Below are 2185 nucleotides of genomic sequence, written 5' to 3' on the forward strand. Positions count from 1 at the left end.
TTTTTTTTTTTTTTTTTTGGCAAATTCATTTACATAATTTAGTAGAAATTTTTGAACATTCTTCACAGTCTGAATGTAGTATATTTAATTTTTAAATATTCTCCTTTCTTAAGCGACCCTGTAAATGTCCTATATTTGAAAACACTGAATTTGTTGCAACTAATTACAGAATTTGCATTTGTTTGTACATAATTTTGCTATCTATAAAATACGAAACATAAAGAAAATTATGTTTCTAATAAAAAATACTTTATTTTTGTCATTCATAACGGTCGGAATAGTTTTATTGTGTCTTAAAAGATTATAATAAAATAATTAAAGTGCAATACTACAGTATTTTTGATTTTTACTTTTACTTAATGAACCTAATGAAATAAAAAGGCAAAAAGTAAATAACTTCTTATTTTTTTGATTTTTCATTACAAACGTTGTGGGTAAATACTGCACTATTGTACATTGTTGTATATACAAATGTTGTGTATACAAAATGTTGTGTGTACATGAAAAGGTAGCCTTTGACTTAATGGTCGGATTTTCACATACTAAGACAAAATTTCACTTGATTGAGGACCTAACCTTAAAATGCAAGTTAATTAAAGAAAGATATTTTAAGTTACAAAATCGGACACAAACGCGTACGTTCTCTCAAAAAATGATTTATTCAGATTTTTTTCAATGGATTCAGATTTTAGAATATCAAAAAACTGCCCTCAAAACTGATTGAGGTACTCTCAATCCGGAAAATGTGGTCTTAATAGTTTAAACCCCTTAATTTTAAACTCACTTTTTACATATTTCGCTAAATCTCGAATTTTTTTTAAACTAATTCAAAATTTCTGGTCACTGTTACAAAATTCTTTTATTCAAAAATAATTCTTTGTAAAAAATATTTTTAATACCATTCACAATATTTTTTTATAATTTTTTTATGAATTTATTTTATGATAGTCGAAAAGTTTTTTATCGTTAGCTAAAATCAATTTTAGATTATTTTAAGAAATGTAATTTTAAATGACAAAATACAAAATTTGAATGTAATCGATGAGACAGTAATTGAGTTACCAAATTTTAAAGAATTGTAGAGTTATACACTTTGATTTCTTGAGAATGATTGAGCCGATTTAGTTTAAATTTTATATTTTGAAATTTAAAATCATGCAAAAATTCACATACCTTAAAATTTAAAACTTTTTTCCACTATTAATAAATAAAGAATTAAAATTTTTTCAAATAATTATTAAAAATTATTTTTAGATAGAATTATCTTTCGATAAATGAATTTTATTATTCTGTGCAGAATTTTTTCGATTCGCTTAAAAGGTTTTCGATTTATGGTGAGATACGCTAAAAGGGAAATTAACATTAAGGGATTCAAAATTTCGACTGCTTTCTCACCTTGACAATTGTGATGGCTTTCTCGAAACAAAATAATAGAGTCTAATATAAAAAGCTATCATTTCACGCATAATAAATTTCTTTATAAGATATTATTACCGAATATGCACCGTTCACTCCATTGAGCTATAATTATATAAACAGAAACAACAGAAATATTTTTATCACATGTTTTATTTTTTTAAAAAGTAACCAACAACTGAATGTGTTTTTTTTACATGGATTTGAGGTATGCCTTAAATGACAAGCAACATATATTCTTATTTTCAGATTTGTAGCTCTTGGAAGAAAACATTCCTAGAAAAGATTTGTCATACCTCCATCAATAGGCATTATAATTCCCGAAATTAAAGATGCATAGTCACTCAATAAAAATAAGATAGGATAAGCTACTTCATCAACCTCTGTAAAGAGAACAAAACAAATATTTTAAATTCGATGAATTATATAGTTCTAAAAAAAATGTTTCGTCTATACTTGAAAACGGATATCCTTAACTTCTGCCAGTGATGTGTCTCATTTTTTTATTTCAGACACGCAAGTCTTGTATACAAAAGAAACTCACAACACATCTTATTAATTTATTTGAAAAACTACAATATCTCCTTACAAATTTATGGCGCATAAGTTGTTTATTGTTTAACATGAATTACGTTTCTAATGTCGTATAATATTCTGTTATCTTTAAGTTTAAACCTTTATTACGAAATTGAAAATTCATTATGCTAAGTGACTGAGAGACAAGCTCGTACGCAGAAAACACGCTTTGTTTGTTTATATATCAAATATC

General features: G+C 25.4%; 1 protein-coding gene across 4 annotated transcripts in view; it reads right to left on the minus strand.

The window, feature by feature from the left end:
- LOC107452573 (L-xylulose reductase) overlaps positions 1-2185 on the minus strand; it is a 30601-nt gene that overhangs the window by 19033 nt on the left and 9383 nt on the right. For 2 of the 4 annotated variants that reach the window (XM_043055109.2, XM_043055108.2), the window contains exon 7: positions 1552-1799. The exons of the other annotated variants lie outside the window; for them this stretch is intronic. In XM_043055109.2, the coding sequence (XP_042911043.1) occupies positions 1693-1799 (107 nt within the window). In that variant the 3' untranslated portion in view covers positions 1552-1692. Of the gene's footprint in view, positions 1-1551; positions 1800-2185 lie in introns of those variants that run through there. 4 annotated transcript variants of the gene reach the window in all.

Source organism: Parasteatoda tepidariorum, chromosome 2 (assembly GCF_043381705.1).
Source record: "Parasteatoda tepidariorum isolate YZ-2023 chromosome 2, CAS_Ptep_4.0, whole genome shotgun sequence".
Classification (NCBI taxonomy): Eukaryota; Metazoa; Arthropoda; class Arachnida; order Araneae; family Theridiidae; genus Parasteatoda; species Parasteatoda tepidariorum.